General features: G+C 36.6%; 1 protein-coding gene and 1 pseudogene across 1 annotated transcript in view; both read right to left on the minus strand.

Moving 5' to 3' along the window:
• Positions 1 to 1,388: 1,388 nt before the first annotated feature.
• LOC124510742 (uncharacterized) overlaps positions 1,389 to 24,510 on the minus strand; it is a 62,833-nt gene continuing 39,711 nt past the window's right edge. The window contains exons 3-4 of the mRNA XM_047077392.1: positions 17,573 to 17,669; positions 1,389 to 4,341 (exon numbers count right to left, since the gene is read on the minus strand). Coding sequence (XP_046933348.1) covers positions 3,959 to 4,341; positions 17,573 to 17,669 — 480 coding nt within the window. The 3' untranslated portion in view covers positions 1,389 to 3,958. The remainder of the gene's footprint in view (positions 4,342 to 17,572; positions 17,670 to 24,510) is intronic.
• Positions 7,965 to 8,450, minus strand: LOC124511286 (40S ribosomal protein S16-like; annotated as a pseudogene).

The raw sequence follows: 24,510 nt of genomic DNA on the forward strand, positions 1-24,510 counted from the left end.
TAATGCCTGCAACTTTACATTGAAAGGCATAAAAAAAAAGGATAGCTACGTGGGTAGGTAAAGTGATAAAGTATAATCATAAAGTAATGTCAATTTAGGTGGCTGGCATACAGGTGTTCACTGTAAAATTCAGGTATTTTGTTTTTATGTTTGAAAATGTTCATAAGTTACAGGAAACAAAACCTACGTATTTAAGCCACTGTTCATTAGGTTTTCAATTATGTCTTATCCACATATTCCTTACTTACACTGATACCAAAACAAGGATTTTCCATAAAGTGAATGACACTGGCCCTAATACTTATTCATTTAATAAACATTTACTAGGTACCTACCATGTGCTGGACCTTGTGCTCTTGATGGGGGTATAATCTTGTGAGGAAAAAAGTCCCTGCTGTTGTGAATCTTATAATCCAACAGAGAAGATGACAAACATATACTATCACACCAATAAACATGTAACTACTGTGATCACAGTTACGAAGGAACCATACTGGGGCTCTAAGTCCATTGACAAGGGGACCTGACCTGTAGTGGGGTGGGGTAATCAGGTAAGACATCCTGGGAGAAATGTGCATGACAGGTAGAGTTAATAAGGTGAAGAACAGTAGCAGCACGGACAAATTAGCTGAGATAAAAGGAAGTGAAAGGAGGTTCTGTGGCCAAAATACCAACAGAAAGAAGAGAGAGTCCAACCTACTGGCAGGTCCTGGAAGAGTCTACTTTCCACTGGCTTTTGATCCTATCTCCAACTTTACCCAAGACCTTTTATGCATGCTATTAAAGTAACTGTAGGTGCTCTAGTCTCACAATAAGCAATCAGACCAGGCAGGAGCTTCTTTAATAACGGTTACTACGTACTTAATAAACCAAAATGGCTATTCAGAGCCACTTTGTTTTTTTGTTTTAAGTAAACTCTACCCCCAACACAGGGCTCTAACTCACAACCCCAAGATCAAGAGTCACGTAAGTGACTCAAAGCCACTTCATATTCCCTTTTGTAATAAGGACCCAAGCCAGGGAATGGCAGGGAGGTGAGATGTAGCAGCTTCCATCTCACTCCTTTGACACTCAAACCAAAGTTTCTACCAAGGAACCTCTTAAAGCTTTTTTTTCCCCCCCTAGGAAAGGAGAATAAGATGGGATGCTTGGCAGGACTTTATGTGTATAAAATTTCTCATTTTTCTTGAAAATCTAATATAGCTTCCAGTTATAAATTTAAAGCTGTAGTTCCAGGGCACCTAGGGCAACCTAGTCAGTTGAGTGTTCAACTCTTGATTTTGGCTCAGGTCATGATTGTACAGTTTGTGAGATGGAGCCTTGTGTTGGACTCTGCACTGTTAGCTGCTTGGGATTCTCTCTCTCCCTCTCTCTCTGCCTTTCCCCCACTTGTGCTCTCACACATCTCTCTCAAAATAATCTTAAAAAAAAAAAGTTGTAGTTGCTACTTACTACAGAAAAGCCACAGGCTCAAAGTGACTGAAGAAGTCATCCCTCTTCTACAGCTGGGTACCTCTGGACAGTCCAAGCCAGGCACCGGCCTCGGTGAGCACTGAACTCACCCCAACTGGCTACCGTGGACACAGAGGGGCCTCCAGAGGTATCCCACACACCTTACTTTGTTTCTTCTGCTTTTACTTTTCATAGTATTAAATGCTACTTATTGGGCATCTACTCCATGCCTGTGCTTTACATTGTCCCTCTTGATCCCCAACCCCCGCAAGGTGGTATCATGAACTTCATTTTACAGTTTAGTAAGGCTCAGGGGAGAGTATCAGTCAGGAATCTTTCTTCTGCCAAAATAGCCCAGCTCTCCAAAACGGTTTAAGCAAAAAGGGTACTTGCCATCTCACATAACCAAAATATATTAATAGTAGTAAAGGCACAACTCAATCCAGGACCCATTTCTGCCTCTCAAGTCTACACCCCTTCTTGGAGGTGGTAAGGACGATTGCTAGGATAACTGAACATTCTATAACTGCTCCTTTCCATGTGTCATCATATTTCACTGCTTCTTTTTGGGTTGCCTACCCATCCCCAAACCACTCATTTGGGCTGAACAAGGATATCCACCAACTGTTTTAGACAAAAGTCTAGGATCCAACTCTGAAGTCTGACAAGGGGTCTGAGAATTGAGGAAAGGATGAATGGCCATAAAGCAACTACTACTCAGACTAAGTAACTATACAACACCACTTTCTTTCACATTGGGCAACCCTCTGTGACCATTTGACCTCACCCTTGTACTTGCTGCCTTTCATATAAAGTCCTTCCCATACTTCTGGTTTTAGCCTGGTTACCTTATCAGTCTGAGCTAAATCTCAGGCTTCATTCTCTCTTGAGAGTAAGCAAGAGTCCACAAAAACACTAAATAGATTCCTTGACAATCCAAGGATGGGGCAGTAAAATAAGCAGGTGACTCCAGACCAGGGCATCCAGCCAGGGAAGTAAATTAGAACTGAAAGGCACTCTGCTCACAAAGCCTCTGTCATAGCGCAGGACTGCTACCCAAAGAAAGGGACATCTTTATTTTTAATTTATAGTAATGCATCCCATGGTCTTTAATCTTTTAGCTCACAGTCAATTCTACTTTAGGTAATTTCCATTCCATCTTTCCCTCCAATTGTCTCCCTTCTTCCCTCTTTCTGTCTCTTCAAGTAAGATCCATTCCAGGATGTCCTTCTCTCACCTTTTAGCTTTTAGGATTCCCTAACTCTCCTTCATAGGATAGACACAGCAAGTTGTCAGGAGGGAGAAAGGCAGGAAGAGGACCATGTTATCTTTATGCCAACTTAATCCCTGGAAGCCACAAGGAGTAACTGCAATCTAGCTATAAAATCATAAAGAGCCCATTAATTATGGTCTCTGACAGGCCACTTACACTTTTTTAAAAATAAAGAGTAAGAATGGAAAACATATGAAAGGGATTGGCTCTGTGTGACAGTAAGTACTACCACTCAAAAGCACCACTGTGCCATGTCTATTGTGTGCATGGCTTTCGGTGTTAGAAACATGCTTTCATTTCTTTATTCAAAAAATATTTTCTCAGAGCCTGAAAGCTTCTGTTGAGGCTGCTCATCTCTCTAAAACCTTCTTTATACCAGATATTTGCATGGCTGACTCCTAAGCATCTTTCAAACATATATACACTCTGGGTTGTTCTACATTCCTCCAATGAAGAAGCCCAAAACTCAGGGGTAGCTTGTAGTTTTCCAGTGCATTAGGTACCTTTCAGTCTTCATGTTCTGCCAGGGTCTGGGAAGATATTAGGTTGAACCATATGAAACTGCCTTTATATAAAAATGAAAATGTTATATTTTTCAGAAAAAGAAAAGTTTCATTCAACCAAAATATGTGCTGCTAGCAATAACTGCTTTCCCAAAATGATAAATTTTTCCAAATACTAAATTACATATTAATAAAATTCAGCATTGTTAACATTTATTCAAATCCTTCAATTACTGTTCTCTTTTGGAGAATGTTCTGTTTCTTAGACTTCCAAATGATGAAAAAGGTGGTAATCTGTTGAAAAAAGGTCAGGTGAGTGTGATGGATATGACAAAAGTTCTTGGCCCAATTCAGTTATTTCCTATGGTGGTCCGCAATTTCAGTGGTCAAATGTTGTCATGGAAAAGTATAGGTCCATGTCTGTTAACCAATGCAGAGTGCTTTTAAATCCATTTTTATACATTAATTTCAACTTCTTGACAATAAGATGCTACTGTTAGTTTTGCCTGGGCTAAAAGTAATAAATACTCTCTTTGCAGACCACCATCATTACTAGAACCTTCATTTTGGTTGCAGCGATAGTTTTAACACGTTTGGGAACTTCATCAACATCCAACCATTGTCCAGACCACTTTCATTTTTTGTCAAAGCTTATGATCCTCTCCAGAATAGGTCTCTGCTCTTTCAAATCCTAGGGTATGAGCACATCTCTAATCATCTCCATATATGATCATCCATCAGTTGGTGTGGTACCTACCCATTTGTCCAACTTTTTCACCTTTCCTATTGCAGCCAGATGTCGAGAAATTGTTGTAGCAGAAACTCCTAAGTCTGCTGCAAGGCCTCGAATTGCCATTTTGGGGTTAGCTTCCACCATGGCTCTCAATTGATCTTCATTTAAAACAGATTTGGGTCTCCCTCGAGGCTCATTTTTCAGACTCAGATCCCCAGAACGAAATTTTTCAAACCACCACCGGATAGTCCTTTCACTAACAGAGCCTTCTCCAAAGACAGAATTGATGTTTCTACTTGCTGTGGCTGCACTATGTCCTAGTTTAAATTCATATAAAAACAGTATTCGCAAATCTTTCAAAGATATGGTACAGTCCACTTCTGTGGAAGAAATAAACAATAAAAACTCAGCCATCAAAGAAAACTGAAGACCATAATATCATTACGAATACTAAACAACACACCTGAAAACAGACCTGATACCAACTTTACCAATCATGGCCAAGTTTCAACTAGTCAAATATCAGAAATTTCATCTGGAGAACACACGTTTTTTATCACTGTGTTCTGCTGCCATCAGTTTATATCAGGCAGATGACTTTACAGTAGGAATAAAATTTCCAGTAATTTTATACGCATTACCATAAAAGAAATGATTTTGAACTAAAATAGAAGTTGTGCTTTTAAATCTAGGAACTCAATGCCACACAATTTTTTCTCTACTATCAAATTAAGATTTCAGATAAGTTTAATGCTTAGAAAAAAAATCTCCCATAATGGGCTGATAAATACCTGTTTCTTATGTTTTCTGACAGAAGTATTTTTAGGTGTTCCTCTTCCCTGTTTCACATGATCTGAATGCTACTTCACACATTCTTTTCACATTCTAAATCCTTATTTACTACGGAATTTTTCTTCTTTCGCCTCTCTGCTTCACTTTCTTTGGCTTCATACTTAATTTTGGCGTAAATGAATATAAATAGTATTTTAGGTATATGAAAGAACTGTTTGCCTAAGTTTACATTTCCCCCTGGCAGTCATGTATTTAAATGGCACTAGGGTCCACTGCCCAGTGTACTTTTTAAAACTATAACCATAACATACATGTGACCTAAACCTACCAAAGGGTTAGAGAAAGAGAGAGAGAAAGGTTCAGCAGAATTCAAATCTGGGAATATCTTGCGGTAAGAAGGGGGAAGTTTTCCTTTTCAGCAGCTTTAATTCCAGCCCTTTGTAAGTACATATTCCTCCAATACTAACTTTTCTGCCTTTTTCCTCCCCTATACTTCCAAGATGGCAAAGTGGAAAGGGAAAAGGTTTCTATTCCTTTCTACCCTCACTTAAGTTCTAAACTATTTCAAATAAGTCAATAATCTATTACAAAAGCAGAAAAAAATTCTGACCTCAACCATAAAATAGTTACCAAAAAACAAAAAAGCACCCCATATATTTAACTATATGATAAATATTAGGAAAGTGAGTAACTGTATTTTAGTCCCTAATACACTGAAAGCAGTTACCCAATTGTTCATAAATGGAACAAGAATAGGGGAGAAAGGTTTTCCATCAATATAGTAGATTTAATAAATGCAAGAAGCATAACATCCCACTTCAGACATACTAATTGAGATATAACCAAAAAACAAAACTTGTTTTAATACAGAGCTAAATCCAAAAGCAATAGAGAATTTCCCAAATGCAAAAAAGTGGGAAACATTAAAAGAGCACAGTGGGGAAGGGACACATGAATAGAATTCATACTCTTCATCTCAGAACTATATACAAATAATGGAACAATCTAAAACAGACATTTTAAGATGTTAGAATATGACATTTTGAAACATGCCTTTAATGTTCAAAGAGAAAACAAAGAAATAGATTTCATTCAGCAAGAACAGGCCATTGTGAAAGAAAAAACTCCCACATTATATTTAGTTGTCATATCTTGTTTCTTCCAATCTCTGACAATGCTACAGTCTTCCCTTATTTTTCATGATCATGACTCTTAAAGACTACTGATTGGTTTACTCTGTCAAATATATCTCATTTGGGTTTGGCTGATGACTGGACTAAGGTTATACATTTTGGCAAGAGTACACAGAAATGATGAATCCTTCCCAGTGCATCATATCATGGTTTCATGATATCAATATGTTTTATTATTGTGATGTTCACCTTGATCATTTATTAAGCGATTTATTAAGATAAATTTTAGCAGGTTTCATTCTGATAAATTTACTATCTTTCCCTTTGTGATTAATGAAGATATACTTTGGGGGACATTCTTTGAATCTATATGAATTTTACTTCTCAATTTTCACTCACTAATTTTACAATCAATTGGTGGATCTTGTCTACAATAATTATTACTGTGTTTAGCTAATATTTCTTTTCTATTTTCCTCATATCGTACATCTTTCCACAGTTTTAATTGGAATTTTACTATAAGCGAGAATTGTTCATTTTCCCCATTTTTTTTTATCTGTATCAGTATGGACTCATGGATATTTACATTATTCTATGAATTATAATCCAGTGATTTCATTATTTCTTTTGCTCAAATTGCTCCAGCTTCGGCCATTAGAACTCTTTCCGGTTGACTCCCATGTTTTTTCAACAATATCCCCCTGCCTTTTTAAAAGCATTTTGTTATTACCTGGCACACATCAAGGTGTCCCAGGCACCTTTAGTATTTTCTCTCAGTCCTAGAATCAACAACTTCTCCAAGGAGCCCTGGTTCCTTTTATTTGAGGAAATAAAATATTTACTTAGAAATAAAAAACTGGATCCTAGGTTTATTCATTACTATTGGGGTGTCATACCTTTTAGTCACTCTCAGTGGACATTGGTAGGAAACATGCATAACAACCCACACATATATTGATATCTCAGATACCAAACCAAACCCAAACCAACAGAGTTCATTTTAGCCTTCTCTTTTCTTTATTTATGAGAACCCAGTTCTTGTTATTTAAAACATTTACCTATTTGTTCAGTTTGAGTACACACATAAGGCAGTTTCAGAATTGCTGATCTATGCCCCTGTGAGAAATACATTTACTGACTAGATTACAGCATTAATGTGCAGTTCTTTTTAACATTACAGTATCCAGTGAAGATGTTATTTTCGAAAAAAACTTGGAATAAAGCTCTTTTCTTCCTCCATCCCCTTTAATGTCACTCCTTCCTCATTCCTGATACCTAGTTCCCATCACCCCACTTTTTTGCACCCCTTTCCCACCTACCCCCTATAGGTTACCAATCACTTTAGTTTCCAGTTTATCCTCCCAGTACGGATTCTATACAAATGAGCAGATGTGTATGTACTGTCTTATTATCTCCTTCTTTCTTACACAAAAGAATAGTATACTATGGATACTCCTGCGCTTTACTTTTGTCACTTAACAGCATATTATCCTGGCAACACTCCGTATCAATTGATATAGATCATTCTCATTCTTTTTTTACAGCTCCATTATTCCACTGCATGGACATACCATAGTTTAATCACTTTGCTATGTATGGGCATTTAGACTGTTTCCAACATTTTGCAATTACATTACACTACTTTGATGCAGTGAATATCTTGTATGTATGCATTTTTATATTGTTGGAGGTGTATCTTCATGGTAAAATCCCAGAAATGGTCAAAAAATTAACAAATACATATTTTTAGGTATTACCAAATTTCCCTTCCAAAGGATTGTAACAATTCACATTCTCAACAGCAATGTATAGGAGTATCCATATCTTCACAGCTTCACCAACGAAGTATATGGTCATATTTTAAAATTTTTGTCATTGATAGGTATTATTTTAATTTGCATTTCTCTAATTATGAGTGAATTTGAACTTTTTTCATATACTTTAGGCCATTACCATGTCTTACTTTTTTGAGTTGTCTCTTCATGTCTGATTCACATTTTTACAACAGGTTTTTGGAACTCTGTCCCAAACTCAAATTTTTTGTTTTATTTCAAAACCTTAAATCTCACAACCACTGTTTATTACCAAGGTGAACTCTGATCTTCACAATGGGCTTATCAATAGGATTTCTGGTAGGAAGTATGGGTACCAGAGCCTCCAAACTTTTTGGATTTGCTGCGATGGGGATCCACTACCACCAGCAGGGTGCAGTCATACTGGATGGGGATGTCTGTGAGCTCCTTCTTGGAAGCCTCATCCACATATTTCTAGTAATAAGTACACCAGGGCTTTGGAGCTGGTACTGGTGAACTGTGCAAACCTGGACCACGTAACTACCACTGTTCATGCAGACTCAGACATCCACCCCAGGAAATCATTCCTTGCCCAGAAGCACAACAGGTTCAAGTAGCTTGTACTGTAGTGTGCACTGATGGATCATCTCCAGGGACTGTCCATTCACCTGGATAAGGCCATTGCCCTGTTTGCAATGCACCAGGATGTGCAATGGCCACCTTCCTGTGTCCAAGGACCTGCATGGACTGTAGAGGGCCCTTGGACTACATAGCTACCAGTGGGGCAAGAGCTCCTCACTGCCTGGCACTGCAACCTGAAAAGCTTTTGTCCCTCAAACTTCAAAAGCTATTTAAATATAAAAAGTATTGTCCTTTTTATGGGTATATATTATGAATATTTTCCCCCAGTTTCTCTTTGAAAAACTTTTATTTACGGGATTTTTTTTTTGTTATGCAAGAATTTAACTTAGTGAAATTTATCAACCTTTTCTTTTAATGCTTCTGGATTTTAAGTCACAGTTAGCAAGCCTACATACCAACTATAGAGGAATTAACTTATGTTAATGGTAGATAACAATGGCTCTTTTAATAATAGTGCAGGGACAACTGGGTAGCCATTTGGGAAATGCTAAAAGTGGATCATTCATTGTTCCATGAAAAAAAGTAGATCATTTCCAAAAAAAGTTTCCAAAAACTTTCCAAACTTCAGCAAAGTTGTCAGATACAAGAATAAAAATCAACTCTGTTTTTATACACCAGGGATGAATAACTTCAAGAGAAAACTAAAAAAGCAATTCCAATAAAATACTTAGGAATGAATCTAACCAAGGACTTAAGATTTTATGCTGAACACACTGCTGAAAGAAATCAAGCAAGATCTAAATAAATGAAAAGACAATCATACTCATAGATAGGAAGACTTAACATCATTAAGATGTCAGTATTACCCAAGCAATCTACAAATTCACTATAATCCCCATCAAAAGTCCAACAGCCTTTTTGGCAGAAATGGAAAAGCAGATCCTTATTTTTATACAGAATCACAAGGGGCCCTGAATAACCAAAATAATCTTGTAAAGGAATAAAGTTGGAGAACCCACACTTCCCAACTTTGAAACTAACTACAAAGCCACAATAATTAAAACAATATGGGCATTACAACAAACATAAAGAACAATGTACTAGAAAGAAACCTTCACACATATGGTCAACTGATTTTTGACAAGGGTGTCAAGACCATTTAGTGGGAAAGGATGGTTTTTAAACAAATAGTACTGGGAAAACTGTATATCCACATGCAAAAGAATGAAGTTGGACCCTAACCCAGACCTTATACAAAAATTAATTCAAAAATGGATCAAAGACCTAAATGTAAAAACTAAAATTACAGAAGTCTTTAAGAGAACATTGAGGAAAATCTTCATGGCACTGGATTTGACAACAGTTTAATGGATATGACAACAAAAGTAAAAACAGGTAAACTGGACTGCATCAAAATTTAAAACTTCTGGGCAAAAGACACAGTTAACAGTGAAAAGGCAACCCACAGAATAGAATATTTGCAAATCATGAATCTGATAAGGGGTAAATATCCAGAATATATAAAGAACTTCTACAACTCAACAACAAAATACAAATAGCCTGATTAAAAAAAAATTGTTTTTAATGTTTATTTTTTTGAGACACAGAGAGAGTCAGAGCACAAGCAGGGAAGGAGGAGCAAAGAGAGGGAGACACAGAATCTGAAGCAGGCTCCAGGCTCTGAGCCGTCAGCACAGCTGACTCAACACGGGATTCAAACCCACGAACCACAAGACCGTGACCTGAGCCAAAGTCAGATGCTTAACCAACTGAGCCATCGAGGTGCCCCACAAATAGCCTGATTTTAAAATGAGCAAAGAGCACTAGAATAAATGTTTCTCAAACAAAAATATATACAAGGCCAACAAGGATTTGAAAAGATGGCCAACATCATTAATCATTAGGGAAATGCAAATCAAAACCACAATGAGGTATCAACTCACACCCAAAAGGACAGCTACTAACAAGAGAAAATAACAAATGTTAGCAAAGATACAGAGAAACTGGAACACTTGGGCACAGCTGGTGGGAACAAAAAATGGTACAAGTCTCTATGGAAAACATTCATGTTGGTTTCTCAAAAAATTAAGAACAGAATTACCATATGATCCAATAATTCCATTTCTGGGAATATATCCAAAAGAACTGAATACAGAGTCTCAAAGAGGTATTTATATACCCACAATCACAGCATCATTATTCACAATGGCCAAAAGGTGGAAACAACCCAAGTGTCTATCAACCAATAAATGGATAAAGAAAATGTGGTAATTGCATACAATGGAATATTATTCAGCCTTAAAAAGAAAGGAAGTTCTGGGGTGCCTGGATGACTCAGTAGGTTGAGTGTCTGACTCTTGATTTTGGCTCAGGTCATGATCCTAGGGTCGTGGGATCGAGCCCCATGTCAGGATCCATGCTGAGTGTGGAGCCTGCTTAAGATTCTCTCTCTCCCTCTGCTCCTCCCCCTGCCCCAAACAACAGAAAAGAGAAAGGAGATTCTGATACATCCTACACCACAGATGAACCATGAACACATGATGCTAAGTGAAATAAACCAGTCACAAAAAGACAAAAATTGTGTGATTCTACTTAAATGACATACCTAGAATAGTCATATTCTTAGAGATGGAAAGTAGAATAGAGGTTAGTGGGGACAGGGACGAGGGAAGAATGGGAGTTGTTGTTTAAGGCTATAGAGTTTCAGTTTTAGAAGATGAAAAAGTTCTGGTGATCAACAGTAAAAGATGTGAAAGTACTTAATACTACTGAACTATATACTTAAAAATAGGATGGTAAATTTTATATTTTTTGTATGTTACCACAATTAACAATAAAAATCAAAAAAAATTAGGTAAGTTGGATCTCATTAAAATTAAGAATTTTGTGCATCAAAGGACACTTAAAAAAGTGAAAAGACAACCTGCAGAATGGAAAAAAATACTTGCAAATCATACTTCTGACAAGGGATTAATACTGAAAATATATAAAGAGTTTCTATAACTTAACAAACAACCAAAACAACCTAATTAAAAATGGGTAAAGGAGTTGAATAGACATTTCTCCAAAGAAGATATACAAATGGTCAATAAGAACCAGAAAAGATGCTTAACATTGCTAGTGTTTAGGGAAATGCATATCAAAACCCAGTAAGATAACAGTTCACACCTACTAGAATGGTTATTTAAAAAAAAATTGGAAAATGACAAATGCTGGTACGAATATAGAAAAATTGGAACCCTCATGCATTGCTTGTGGGAATGTAAAATAGTGCAACCACTGTGGAAAAGAGTTTTACATTTCCTCAAAAGGTTAAACACAAAACTACCGTATGACCCAGCAATTCCACTCCTAGGTATATATCCAAAAGAACTGAAATTAGGGATTCGAACACATATCTGTACACCAATGTTCATTACAACAACCCTACTGTCTATCAGATGAATGGATTAAAAAATGTAGTATGTACATAAAATGGTAATTATTCAGCCATAAAAAGTAATGAAATTTTCATATATGCTACAACATAGACAGGCCTTGAAAACATTATGCTTAGTAAAATAAGCCAAACACAGAAGGACAAATATTATATGATTCCACTTATATATGAGATACCTGGAAAAAGCACATTTACAGAGACACAAAGGAGAGACTGCCAGGGATTTGGGGGAGGTGTGGTGGTGGAGTGGGGAGGAGGAGATTATTTAATGGGTACAGGGTTTATGTTGGGGATGATAAAAAAGTTTTAAGTATAAATAGCAATGATGACTACACAGAATTGTGAATGTTTTTAATTCCACTTAACTGTACACTTAAATGGTTAAAATGATAAATATTGTATGTATCTTACCACAATAAAAATGAGAAGAAGAAAAGGTCCATCTTTACCCTAGTAATTTGAAATACTACCTTTCTCATATACTAACTTTCCATATGAATTTGGGTCTAATTCTGCACTTTTTATTCTTTTCCACTGGTCTATTTGTCCCTGCCAATGCTACAATGTTTTAATTAATAAGGCTATTCAACCCTTATAGTTTTTTTTTAAAGTTTCTCTTTTTAAGTGTTTTCCTGGCTAAAAGTAATATTGAAGAAGAAAACCAAAGCAGGAGGCATCACAATCCCAGACTTTAGCCTCTACTACAAAGCTATAATCATCCAGACAGTATACTATTGGCACAAAAACAGACACACAGACCAATAGAATAGAATAGAGAACCCAGAACTGGACCCACAAATGTATGGCCAACTAATCTTTGACAAAGCAGGAAAGAGTATCCAGTGGAAAAAAAGACTGTCTCTTAAACAAATGGTGCTGGGAGAACTGGACAGCAACATGCTGAAGAATAAAACTAGACTACTTTCTTTTTTTTTTTTTTTTTAATTTTTTTTTTCAACGTTTATTTATTTTTGGGACAGAGAGAGACAGAGCATGAACGGGGGAGGGGCAGAGAGAGAGGGAGACACAGAATCGGAAACAGGCTCCAGGCTCTGAGCCATCAGCTCAGAGCCTGATGCGGGGCTCGAACTCCCGGACCGCGAGATCGTGAACTGGCTGAAGTCGGATGCTTAACCGACTGCGCCACCCAGGCGCCCCAAACTAGACTACTTTCTTAACACGATACACAAAAATAAACTCAAAATGGATGAAGAAACTGAATGTGACACAGGAAACCATCAAAACCCTAGAAGAGAAAGCAGGCAACAACCTTTGACCTCAGCCACAGCAATTTCTTACTCAACACATCTCCAAAGGCAAGGGAATTAAAAGCAAAAATGAACTATTGGGACCTCATCAAGATAAAAAGTTTCTGCACTGTAAAGGAAACAATCAACAAAACTAAAAGGCAACCAACAGAATGAGAAAAGATATTTGTAAATGGCATATTGGATAAAGTGCTAGAATTCAAAATCTATAAAGAACTCACCAAACTCCACACCCAAAAAACAAATAACCCAGTGAAGAAATGGGCAGAAGACATAAATAGACACTTTTCCAAAGAAAACATCCAGATGGGCAACAGACACATGAAACAATGCTCCACGCCACTCATCATCAGGGAAATACAAATCAAAGCCACATTGAGATACCACCTCACACCGGTCAGAATGGCTAAAATGAACAAATAAGGAGACTATAGATGCTGGCGTGGATGTGGAGAAACAGGAACCCTCTGGCACTATTGGTGGGAATGTAAACTGGTGCAGCCACTCTGGAAAACAGTGTGGAAGTTCCTCAAAAAATTAAAGATACAATTACCCTATGACCCAGCAATAGCACTGCTAGGAATTTACCCAAGGGATACAGGAGTGCTGATGCATAGGGGCACACATACCCCAATGTTTATGGCAGCGCTTTCAACAATAGCTAAATTATGGAAAGAGTCTAAATGTCCATCAACTGATGAATGGATGAAGATGTGGTTTATAAATACAATGGACTACTACTTGGCAATGAGAAAGAATGAAATCCTGCCATTTGCAGCAACATGGATGGAACACTGGTGGGTATTATGCTATGTGAAATAAGTCTGTCAGAGAAAGACAGATACCATATGTTTTCACTCATACATGGATCTTGAGAAACTTAACAGAAGACCATGGGGGAAGGGGGGGGAGTTACAAACAGAGGGAGGGAGAAAAACCATAAGACACTCTTAAATACAGAGAACAAACTGAGGGTTGATGGGGGGTGAGGGAGAGGGGAAAGTGGGTGATGGGTATTGAGAAGGGCACTTGTTGGGATGAGCACGGGGTGTTGTATGGAAGCCAATTTGACGATAATTTATATTTTTTTTTTAATTTTTTTTTTCAACGTTTATTTATTTTTGGGACAGAGAGAGACAGAGCATGAACGGCGGAGGGGCAGAGAGAGAGGGAGACACAGAATCGGAAACAGGCTCCAGGCTCTGAGCCATCAGCCCAGAGCCTGACGCGGGGCTCGAACTCACGGACTGCGAGATCGTGACCTGGCTGAAGTCGGACGCTTAACCGACTGCGCCACCCAGGCGCCCCTACGATAATTTATATTTTAAAAAATCTAAAAAAAAAGTGTTTTCCTGGCTATTTCTAAAATCAGTTTTATTGAGATATAATTCACATCCCATATAATTTTCCTATTTAAAATGTACAATTTGGTGATTTCTGGTACACTCACAGGGTTTTGAATCCAATTTTAGGACACTTTTCCTCTTCCAAAAGAAGCTCTGTACTAATTAACAACTGTTCCCCATTCTCCCTCTAACCCTTTCCCAGCCCTAAACCACTATTCTATTTATATATCTGTTAATATTAGTCTGTTTATATATCTGCCTATGTGAACATTTCTTATAATTGGAATCATAAAGTATGTGATCTTTTGTAACTGACTTCTCTCACATAGCACATTTTCAAATCATTCATGTTGTAGCATATATCAATACTTCCTTTCTTTTTATGTCAAATAATACTCTATTATATGGATATATCACATTTGTTGATTATCAGTTGATGGACATCAGGACTGTTTCTACTTTTTAGCTATTGTGAATAATGCTGCTAACAACATTCACAAAGGTTTTGTGTCCACTTCTGTTTTCAGTCTCTTGGGTTTATACCTAAGAATGGAATTGCTGGATCATATTATAATTGTGTATTTAACCATTTGAGGAACTGACAGATTGTTTTCAAAGTGACTGCACCATTTTACATTTCTAATAGCAATGTATGAGTGTTTCAACTTTTCCACTTCCTCACCAATACTTGTTATTTTCTGTCTTTATTATTGCATCTTAGTGGTGTCAAGTTATATCTCATGATTTTGATTTGCATTTCTCTAATGGCTAACAAAAATATTTTGGTATAGTTGTTGGTCATTTGTATATCTCCTTTGGACCAATTCTATTCAAATCTTTTGTCCATTTTTTAAATTGGATTATTTCTTTTTATTATTGAGGAATAAGAATTCTTTATACATTCAAGATATAAGTACCTTATAAGATATGTGATTTGCAAATAGTTTTTTCCATCCTTTGAGTTGTCTTTCTACTTTCTTGATATCATCTGCGGCAAAAAAAAGTTTTGAATTTTGATATCATCCTATGTATGTATGTATGTATGTATGTATGTATGTCATTTGAGCTCTGGGTGTCATATTTAAGAAAACACTGCCTAACCCAAAGTCACTGAGATGTACTGCTATGCTTTTAGTTTCATTAGCTCTTATATTTAGGTTTATGATCTATTCTGAATTAATTTTTATGTGTGGCATAAAACAGGTCCCCAACTTCATTCTTTTGCGTACTCAGCATGGTATTCCAATACTATTTATTGAAAAGACTATTATTTCCCATTTAATTTCTTTAGGACCTTTACTAAAAGTCAATTGATGATTTTCCTGGCTATTTTTGCATGTTTGTTTTTCCATATGAACCTTAAAATCAGCTTGTCTGACTCCATAAAACAACTTAATAGGATTTTTATTAACATTGCACTGATTTTATAAATTAACCAGGGAGGATTAACATTTTTATGATGTTGAATCATCTTATTCAACAACAAAGGACATTTTACCATTTGTTTAAATCTGCTTCAGTGTCTTTTAGGAGTGTTTTCAATTTTCCTTGTATAGATCTTATACCTTTCTTATTAAATTTATTCCTAAACATTTAATCCTCCATGTTGCTATTGTAAATGGGCTTTCCTCTAACATTATGTTCAGTTTAAGCTATCTGTATATATGAAAGTTGAATTTTATATGTTAATTTTAAATCCTGATCCTTCACTGAATTCTTTTATTGTAGCAGTTAGTTTATTATTGATTCTCTGGAGTACAGCTATACTATGATCTGCAAAGAGATATTGTTCTACTTGTTCTTTACCCGTTTTTATGCCTCTTACTGATTTCTCTTAATTTAATTCCCTTGGCTAATTTACCTCTAACAAAATGCTGAACAGTAGTGAAGATAGTGTGGATGCTTGTTCTTGACATTAATGGAGATGCCTGTAGTGTTTCCCCTTTTTAAATAAGATATAGTTTTAATGCTAAGATGTACACTACATCAAGTTAAAAAAGTAGTATTCAAGGGGCGCCTAGGTGGCTTAGTCGGTTAAACATCTGACTTCAGCTCAGGGTATGATCTTGCAGTTCATGGGTTCAAGCCCCTCATCGGGCTCTGTACTGACAGCTCAGAGCCTGGAGCCTGCTTCAGATTCTGTGTCCCTGTCTCTCTCTGCCCCTCCCCCACTCATGCTCTGTCACTCTCTCCTCTCAAAAATAAATAAACATTAAAAAAAAATTTTTTTAAGTAGTCTTCAATTCCTATTTTCTTGAGTGTCTCTATCATGAATGGGTACTTATTTTCGCCAAAGGTTTTCTTAGTATCTACTGAGATAACTGTATTATTTTTTCTTTATAGTTAATAACATGGTATATAACACTAATAGGTTCCCTCATATTGAACCAATCCTGCATTCCTGGAATAAATCCTGCCTTTGTTTTCCCTCTGTCTAGAATTTGCTTTCCCTGGTTTTCCTTCATCTATTCAGACCTTATAAAACATCTCCTCCTCAGAGATGCATTCCCTGGAACATTTAATCAAAAGCAGCCTTCCAATTAACCTCTAGGACAGTACCCTATTTTAATTTCTTACTCAGCACTTATTACTGATATTTTCCCCATATATCCCATATGTATATACCTCTACATATACCTTCAACCATTATGACAACACTGAACCTGTCTTGGTAGTAGATTTCTTACTGTGTGCCCAAAATATATAGTACCTGGCATACGTTAGGCACTCAATAATTGTTGATAATAAATGTATTGCCATTTTGGGTTGACTATTATTACAAATGTGATTTTATCATAGCAAAAAATAAGAGTAACAAAAACCTATCTCTCACTACACTTATGGCATAAATCCAGATTTCTAACTTTAAAGAGAAAGTTACAAACTCAAATAAAATTGAAGTCAGCAGCTCTTTAGCTAGTCTAAATCCGTGAACTGAAAAAAATAACTGGTACTAAAAAATTCTAATACTAAAATCAAGGTTTCCTTTCTTTCAGTTAATATTTTCTAATTAAAATTTCTCATTAAAATTTGTTACCAAATTTATCAGTAAAGGAGTTAACATTTAAATTGGTTGAACAAACCAATGTAAACAACTTGCTGTATCTAATAAAAACCAAAACGTACTTCAACAGATTTTAGTATTATAACTTCACCAGCAAAAAAAAAAAAAAAAAAAAATTAACTCACAAAAATTAATTTTAACTTTATATAAAAGAAACCACAAAAGACAGAAAGGTGGTAAACTCTCTCAATTACCTGTAAAAGGTGATGATTTCTCTGAGTGTTTTACTTTTAGAAGTTTCCTATTAATAAATATATAACCACAGGGACAAGATTTACATGCAACAGGAACCTGGAAGGGGAAAAAAAAGGAAAAAAATATATTACTATTTTACTTATCAAGTGTTTATGTGGTCTCTTTAACTAAACAATAAATTACTCAAAGGTAGAAATCTCATTTTTATTTAAACTCCACCTCCTCATAAAAATTACTCAAGATAGGAAATCATACCCATCCCATTCTCCTAGTCCTTTACAGTTCCATGCATATGGTGAATGTTTAATAACACTAATATGAGTGGCCACAGGAAGAATGTAAAGAAAAAAAATAAAATAAAACTATTTCCTAAAATGTCTCAGAATATTTACAACATGGATTAGATTAGAAGAAAACAACTGGTTAGGAAACTATTACATTAATCCCAGGATGAGAGGCTGTTGGCCTGTTCTACAATGCTGGCAGGGGAATGTATTTCAAAAAAAACAAAGACATTTTAAAGGGAGGAAAGAGGGGCACCTGGGTGGCTCAGTGTTGGTTTCAGTTCAGGTCATGATCTTACAGTTCGTGAGTTCAAGCCCAGCATTGGGCTCTGGACTGATAGCAGAGAGCCTGCTTGGGATTTCTCTCTCCCCCCCCCTCTCTCTCTACCCCACCCCTGCTTGTACTCTCTATCTCTCTCAAAAAAAAATTTTTTTTGTCTTTTATTTTTTGGTCCATCGGTTATTTCAGGGTATGTTGTTTAATTTCTATAAATTTATGAGTTTGTTAGTTTTTCTTTCTGTTGTTGATTTCTAACTTCACCCTGTTGTGGAAAAATACTCTGAATGATATGTCTTTAAAAAATGAACTTTGATTCTTACCTTATGCCATATAAAAATATTTCAAAATGAAACTTCTAGAAAATACTAAAAAAAAAATCTGCCTTCAAGAGTTTGAACATGAGAGAGGAAGAGGGCCAGTACCAATTACTGGAAAAGGATCATTTACAATAGCCAGTTTAAGGGAAAGAAGGTGGAAGACTACAAAAAAGATGCCAAACATAGGTTCCTCTAGTCTCTGGTTGAGGAAAAACCTTGAAGAAATTTCATAAGCCCTGCAGGTTTTCTGTTTTCTTTTCTGAAGTCTTTACTACCAGAAGTAAGTCATGATCTTTACATATCTTTATTTAATTTTTTAAAAATTATTTTTAACATTTATTTATTTTTAAGAGACAGAAAGAGACAGAGCATGAGCAGGGGAGGGGGAGATGGACACACAGAATCCGAAGCAGGCTCCAGGCTCTGAGCTGTTTGTTAGCACAGAGCCCGACGTGGGGCTTGAACTCACAAACTGCGAGACCATGACCTGAGCCGAAGTTGGACGCTCAGCCAACTGAGCCACCCAGGCACCCCTATTTATTTAAATTTTTAGAGAGAGAGAGCTGGCAGGCACACACGAGGGGGTGAGGGGAAGAGGAAGAGAGAATGGTTTTTTTCTTTAATTTTTTTAATGTTTATTTTTGAGAGAGAGAGAGACAACACAAACAGGGTAGGTGCAGAGAGAGAGACACACACAGAATCCGACGCAGTTTCCAGACTCTGAGCTGTCAGCACAAAGCCCAAAGAAGACCTCGAACTTAAGGACCACCAGATCATGACCTGAGCCAAAGTCGGGTGCTCAACTGACTGAGCCACCCAGGCACCCCCACATATTTCTAAGTGAAAAAATGATTATGTCATTTAACAGCTTTATTAAGTTATAAGAAACATGCAATAAACTATACATATTTTAAATGCACAATTAGACAAGTTTTAACAATTATATATGCCCATGAAACCATCATCACAATCAAGACAGTGAATATATCCATCATCCCCAAGTTTCATGTGCCTTTGTAATCTACCCTCCTGTCTCTCCTTAGCACCTTCAATATTCCCAAGCAACTACTGATCACCATTCTGCCACTACAGATCAATTTGAATTTTCTAGAGTCTTATATAAATGGAATCATAAGTACATGCTTTTTTTGTTTAGCTTCTTTCACTCAGCATAATTATTTTCAGATTTTTCCATGCTGTTGCATGTAACAAGTTCATATCTTTTATTGCTGAATATTATTCCATAAAGACATACCACAGTTTATCTACCTACCTTGCTGATGTACGTTTTGACTGTTTTCAGTTTTTTAGTTATTACAAATAAAGCTGCTATGAACTTTCACGCAAAGTCTTTGTATATACATACACATTTTTTTCTCTTGAATAAATAGCTAAAAGTGGAATGGCTGGATCATAAGGTAGATTTAACTTTTTAAGAAAACTACCAAACTATTTCCCAAAGTGGTTGGACCATTTTACATTCCCAACAGCAGAGTATAAGAGGTCTAGTTCCTCCTCATCAATAGTTGGTATGCTCAGTGTTTTTAACTTTAGTCATTCCAGTAGGGTTTCCTTGTGATAATATGCATATCCCTAATGCTATTGAGCATTTCTCCATGAGCTTACTTGCTATCTACTATACATCTACTCTGGTGAAGTTTCTATTCAAATTTTTGCCTATTTTTTAATTGGGTTGTTTGTTTCTTAATATTAACCTTTGAGAAACCTTTACATATTCTGGATATAAGTCTTCTATTACATACATGCTTTGCAAAGGTTTTTATCTGTTTGTGTCTCCTTTCTCTGAACAGAGATTTTCAAAGAACTAAAGTTTTAATTTTGATTAAGCCCAGTTTATCTTTTTTTCTTTTATGGGTCATGCTTTTGGTGTTGTAATTAACAAACAATTGCCTAACTTAAGTTCACAGTTTTTATAGTATTTTCTAGAAGTTCAATAGTTTAAAATTTTTCACGTAGGTCTACAATCCATCTTGAAATATTATTTGTATATGGCACAAGGTAAGGATTAAAGTTCATTTTTTAAGACAGATATTATTCAACCACAACAGGATGAAGTTAGAAATCAACGACAGAAAGGAAAACTAGCAAATTCTTAAACTTGTGGAAATTAAACAACATATTCTGAAATAATCAATGGATAAAAAAAGAAATGATAAGGAAAATGAGAAAACACAGAGATTAATGAAAACAAAAATACAACCTACCAAAACTCACGGGACACAGTGAAGGCAATGCTAAGGAGGAAAGTTATAGCTGTAGTTATAGCTGTTATGTTAAGAAAGAAGATCTCAAATCAACTACCTAACTTTACCACTTAAAGAACTAGAAAGAAAAGAGCAAACAAAACCCAAAGCCAGCATAAAAGAAGATATAATATAGATTAGAAATAAATAAAACAGAGAATAGAGAAACAATAAAGAAAATCAATGAAACAAAAGTTGGTTTCTTTGAAAAGATGAACAAAATTGACAAGCCTTTCACTAGAGACAAAAAAGAGAAGACTTAATTACAGACATACCTCATTTTATTACATTTTGTTTTACTGTACTTCACAGATACTCTTTTTTACATATTGAAGGTTTATGGCAACCCTGCAAGTCTACCAGCACCATTTTCCAATAGCATTGGCTCACTTTGTATCTTTGTCACATTGTGGTAATTCTTGAAATATTTCAAACTTTTTCATTATTATCTTTGTTATGGCAATCTGAGATCAGTGATCTTTGATGTTACTATTTGAATTGTTCTGGGATGCCCTGAAACCACACCCATGTTAGACAGCAAATTTAATTGATAAATGTGTGTGTTCTGAATGTTCCACCAAATAGCCATTCTCCCTTCTATCTCCCTCTCCTCAGGCCTCCCTATACCCTAAGACACAACAATATTGAAATCAGGTCAGTTAATAACCCTATAATGGCCTTTAAGTATTCAAGTCAAAGGAAAAGTCACATATCTCACTTTAAATCCAAAGCTAGAAATGATTAAGCTTAGTGAGAAAGGCATGTCAAAAGCCAACACAAGCCAAAAGCTAGGCCTCTTGCACCAAACAGCCAAATTAAAAATTCATTTAAAAAAATTCTTGAGGGAAATGGTTCTACTCCAGTGAACACATGAATGATAAGAAAGTGAAACAGCCCTATAGCTCATATGCAGAAAGTTTTAGTGGTGTGGATAGAAGATCAAACCAACCACAACATTCCCTTAAGCCAAAGGCTAATTCAGAGCAAGGCCCTAACTTTCTTCAATTCTATGAATGCTGAGAGAGGAAAGGAAGTTGCAGAAGTCTGAAGCTAGTAGAGGTTGGTTCATGAGGTTTAAGGAAAGAAGCCAGGTCCATAACATAACAGTACAAAGTGAAGCAGCAAGTGCTGATGGAGAAGCAGCAGTGGGTTGGTTATCTGAAAGATCTAGCTAAGATAATTAATGAAGGTGGCTACACTAAATAACAGATTTTCAGTGTAGATGAAACAGCCTTATATTGGAACAAGATGCCATCTAGGACTTTCATAGCCTCAAAAGACAGGCTGGGTTCCTTGTAGGCTAATGCATCTAGTGACTCTAAGTTGAAAACAATGCTCATTTACCATTTCAAAGATCCTAGGGCCCTTAAGAATTACACTAAATCTGCCTATGCTCTATAAATGGAAAAACCAAGCCTAGAGAGCACACCTGTTTACCACATGGTTTACTGAATAGTTTAAGCCCACTGTTAAGATCTACTGCCCAGAAAAGATTCCATTCAAAATATCACTGTTCATTGACAATGCACCTGATCATCCGAGAGCTCTGATGGAGATGTACAGTGACACTAATGTTTTCATGCCTGCTAACACAACATACATGCTGCAGCCCATGGATCAAGGAGCTATTTTGACTTTCAAGTCTTCTTATTCAAGAAATACATTTTGTAAGGCTCTAGCTCCCATAGATAGTGATTCCCCTGATGGATCTAGGAAAAATGAATTGAAAACCTTATGGAAAAAATTCACCATTCTGGATGCTATCAAGAACATTCATGATTCAGGAGTGTCTGGGCAGCTCGGTAAGCATCCGACTTTGGTTCAGGTCATAATCTCACTGTTAGTGTCAGGCTCTGTGCTAACAGTTTGGACACTAGGGACATCTGGGTGGCTCAGTTGGTTAAGTGTGCAACTCTTGGTTTCAGCTCAGGTCATAATCTCACGGTTCGTGAGGTTGAGCCCCATGCCGGGCTCCACTCTGGCAGCATGGAAACTTCCTGGGATTCTCTCTCCCTCTTTCTCTGCCCCTCCCCCTGCTTGCTCCCTCTCTCAAAATAAACTAATTAATTAAAAAAAGGACTGACTCCAATTTTGAAAGAAGTTTTACTATAGGTAAATGCTATTCACAGCATTGCATGCTACAGAGAAACTGTGAAAGGAAGAACTTCATTGTTGTCTTATTTTAAGAAACTGCCACAGTTACCTGAACCTCCAGCAATCACTACCCTGATTAATCAACAGCTATCAACATCAAGGCAAAACCTTCCACCAGCAAAAAGATCACAACTCACTGAAAGCTCAGATGACGGTTAGCATTTTTGAGCAATGAAGTACTTCTTTTTATTAAAGAGAGAGAGTGTGCAAGTAAGGGAGAAGGGCAGAAGAAGAGAGAATTTTAAGCAGGCTCCATGCTCTGAGCAGAACCCAACATGCAGGGCTTAATCCCATGACCCTGGGATCATGACTTGAGCCAAAATCAAGACTCAGATGCTCAACCAACTGAGCCACCCAGGTGCCCTAAATGAAGTATTTTTTAATTAAGGTATATACATTGTATTGTTAGACAAATGCTACTGCACACTTAATAGACTACAGTATAATATAAACATAACTTTTATATGCCTTGGGAAACCTAAAAATTCATCTGGCTTGCTTTATTGCAACATTCACTTTATTGCAGTGGTCTGGGAACTGAACCTGTAATATCTCCAAAGCATGCTTATAGTAAATCAGAAACAAAAGTGGCGGGGGCGTTACTACTGATTCTATAGAAATAAAAAGAATTATAAGACAGTACTATGAACAGTATGCTAATGAACTGGATAACATAGATGAAATAGACTAATTCCTAGAAACACAAAACCTAGCAAGACTAAATCATGAAAAAATGGAATATTTAACAGACCTACTAGTAAGGAAACTGAATCAGGAATCAAAAATCTCTAAACAAAGAAGTGTCCTGGACCTGATGGCTTCCTGGCAAATTCTACCAAACATTTAAAGAAGAACTAACACCAGTCCTTCTCAAACTTTTCCAAAACTTGCTGTAACATGAACCATTAGGGACATTTAAGTGAAATAAGCCATTTACACAAGATACACACAGTATGACTCCATTTACAGGAGGGACCTATAGCAGTTAAATTAATAGAGACAACATAGATGGGTAGGGGCACCTGGATGGCTCGGTCAGTTAAGCATCCAACTTTGGCTCAGGTCATGATCTCAGTCTGTGAGTTCGAGCTCCACGTCGGGCTCTGTGCTGACAGCTCAGAGGCTGGAGCTGCTTCGGGTTCCAGGTCTCCCTCTCTCTCTGCCCCTCCCCTGCTCACACTCTGTCTCTGTCTCTGTCTCTCTCTCTCTCTCAAAAATAAATATTTAAAAATTTTTTTTTAAAAGAAAATAGATGGGTAGTTGCCAGGGGCTGGGTGGAGGGGCCAATGGAAGTTATTGTTTAATGGGTATAGAGTTTCAGCTTTCAAGATGAAAACTATTCTGGAGATGGACAGTGGTGATTGGTGCGCAATAATATGAATGAACTTAATACCACTGAACTGTACACTTAAAGATAGTTAAGATGATAAATTTTACATCATATATCTTACCACAATAAAAAACAATTGGGAAAAAGTTTGTTTTGGGGGGGGATTTTTTACATGTGCATATCTAATTATTCTACCATCGCCTGTTGGAAAAAAAATCCTTTTTCTACTACCCTGCAGAGGCACATGGATCTCATATCCAAAATTTGGTTCAGATGTTGGCACTGATGATGCTACCCATGTACCAGGA

The sequence above is a fragment of the Lynx rufus genome, unplaced genomic scaffold (assembly GCF_022079265.1).
Source record: "Lynx rufus isolate CCGP_SWC_20201006 ecotype Redwood Valley unplaced genomic scaffold, mLynRuf1.p SCAF_16, whole genome shotgun sequence".
NCBI classification, from domain to species: domain Eukaryota; kingdom Metazoa; phylum Chordata; class Mammalia; order Carnivora; family Felidae; genus Lynx; species Lynx rufus.